A 2010-nucleotide genomic window follows, 5' to 3' on the forward strand; every position below is an offset into this window, starting at 1 on the left:
CCCCTCCCGGGCCCGCGCGCATGGAAGCCTCCGCCCCTTAGCCCCCGCCTCCAGCTGCCCAGCCCCTGAGGCTCAGTACTGCTGCGGGATCCTGGGAGTTCAGAGCTGAGCACCCGGAGCTGAGCACTGTCCTCTGTGCCTGTCTGCACGTTCTGGACATGGCTCAGGAGAAAATGGAGCTGGACTTTGAGCCTGACACATCTGAGGGGGGCATCCTGAGGAGATCCAACAGCGCTCCCATGATCTATGGGGTCAGGTGAGCAGAGTTGGGAAGCATGAAGTAAGGGTCTCCTGGGTCCTTTGACCCCTGGCAAGCAGTCAGCCTTTCCTAAAGTGCAAATTGGAGCTCATTTGGGTTGTACAAACCGAGGAGGTTCGGGACCTGTTTGCTTCAGTGTCTTGGCTCCCAAGGTAGAGTGAAGTTTGACCCTAAACTCTGGGCAGTGTGAGGGTAGAGGACCCTCTATCTGAGGCTCTGTTGTCCCACTCTAAATGGCACTCACTCCAGACAGCCTCTGGCTCTTCTGACAGGTTGCTAGCTCTGCCTAGTCAACACCACTCAGCTTCAGACTGAAGCCCCTGGAATTGGGCTTGCAACTTGACACCTGTCCCTAAGAGCTGCTATTTCGAAGCTTAGCTCAGGAACCTCAGGCCTTAACAGAGGTTCAATAAATCACAGTTTATCTAATAACTTGTCATGAAATGGTGTCTTTTTTTTCAAATGAAAGGAATTGGATTTGTTCGCATGTTTTCAGACTTTAAAATTCTCTGAAATGTATTTTTGTGAATAAAAACAAAAATCAAGTGTAGGTATTAGAAAATGAGGGAAAGAATCAAAGGGAAAGAATCGAAGAAGCCAGCAGACGATCTTTTTGAAGGGAGAAGCTTGTGATAATCAAGGGTCGTGGGCTTACCTTCTGAGCATATTGCACTCCTAAAAGTAGACAATTCATCTTCTGGAGAGAGCCAGTTTGGGAAACCCTATCAAAATTAGTCTTAAAAAAGGGATGGGAATGGGATTAGCCAGAAACATTAATCAAACACAGTGAGGGCAAGGAAAAAAAGCAGTCCTTGGGTATAGAACCAATGTAACATCTATATGTGGGGGAATAGGGACAGAGTCACTTTTTTCTTTTATTGAATGCTATTTTGAAACCGAGGGTTTAATTGAGTAACTTTTTTTTTTTTTTTAATCTTTCCTAAGACTATATTATTTTTGTCACAATAGGAATAAACTGGTCCTTTTTCTTGTCTTTTTTCATCTGGCAAGTGATCCTGGTGACCTGCATTTAGGGAATTCTCTAAATAAACTGATGTTTTTTTTCTTTTAAGATGATGATTTAAGTCATTACTTGAAGATAGCATGGCAGATAGGCCAGACCTCAGCCAAGTTTTCTCACTAGCTAAGATCGTGAATGAATCACTTAGCCTTTCTCATTTAAAAATCAGGAGGGCTGAGTTAGGTGATCTCAGCGAGGCCTTGAAGTCCAATCCAATTCAGTTCTGGCAAGCCTTCTTGACCACTTTTCATGGTCAAGGTACTCTGCTAGGCATGGCAGGGTCATCCTATAAAGACATTTATAAAGGGCTTCAAGACACATTGCTTTAAGATAAAGTAGAAATTGTGGTCTTTTCTCAAGAAGTGTCTCATCTCCCACTGTGTGCTATTTGGGTTAACCGATTGCATTAGGTTGGTGGGGGGATACCGAAGGGCACTATGGAGGCCTGGCATTGAAGCTGGGCATTGTAGAAGGGGAGGGGTTCTAACATGATAGTAGGAAGGCCGAAGAAGGAGCAGTGGTGAGCCAAACCTCAGGTATCTTTCTTCAAACTCTTAGTGGGACATGTGTGGTTAGGGATCTCATCTCTCTGCACATACTATAAAAAAGATGGGGTTTGTAAAGCCTGTGGGATCAACAGATGAGGCTAGCCAGGTCTGCTGAGAATCAGTTTGAGGGTGTGAGCTCTGGCCAGAAGCAGCTGGAGGTAACCAGTATACAGCTCCACCCA

At 45.4% G+C, this 2010-nt stretch overlaps 1 protein-coding gene across 4 annotated transcripts in view; it reads left to right on the forward strand.

Annotated features, from left to right (window-relative positions):
• Positions 1 to 158: 158 nt before the first annotated feature.
• Positions 159 to 2010, forward strand: part of FAM122B (family with sequence similarity 122B) — a 23483-nt gene continuing 21631 nt past the window's right edge. For all 4 annotated transcript variants that reach the window (XM_006862800.1, XM_006862797.1, XM_006862798.1 and 1 more), the window contains exon 1: positions 159 to 256. In XM_006862800.1, coding sequence (XP_006862862.1) covers positions 159 to 256 — 98 coding nt within the window. The remainder of the gene's footprint in view (positions 257 to 2010) is intronic.

This window comes from Chrysochloris asiatica, unplaced genomic scaffold (genome assembly GCF_000296735.1).
Source record: "Chrysochloris asiatica unplaced genomic scaffold, ChrAsi1.0 scaffold00051, whole genome shotgun sequence".
In the NCBI taxonomy this organism is placed as follows: Eukaryota; Metazoa; Chordata; class Mammalia; order Afrosoricida; family Chrysochloridae; genus Chrysochloris; species Chrysochloris asiatica.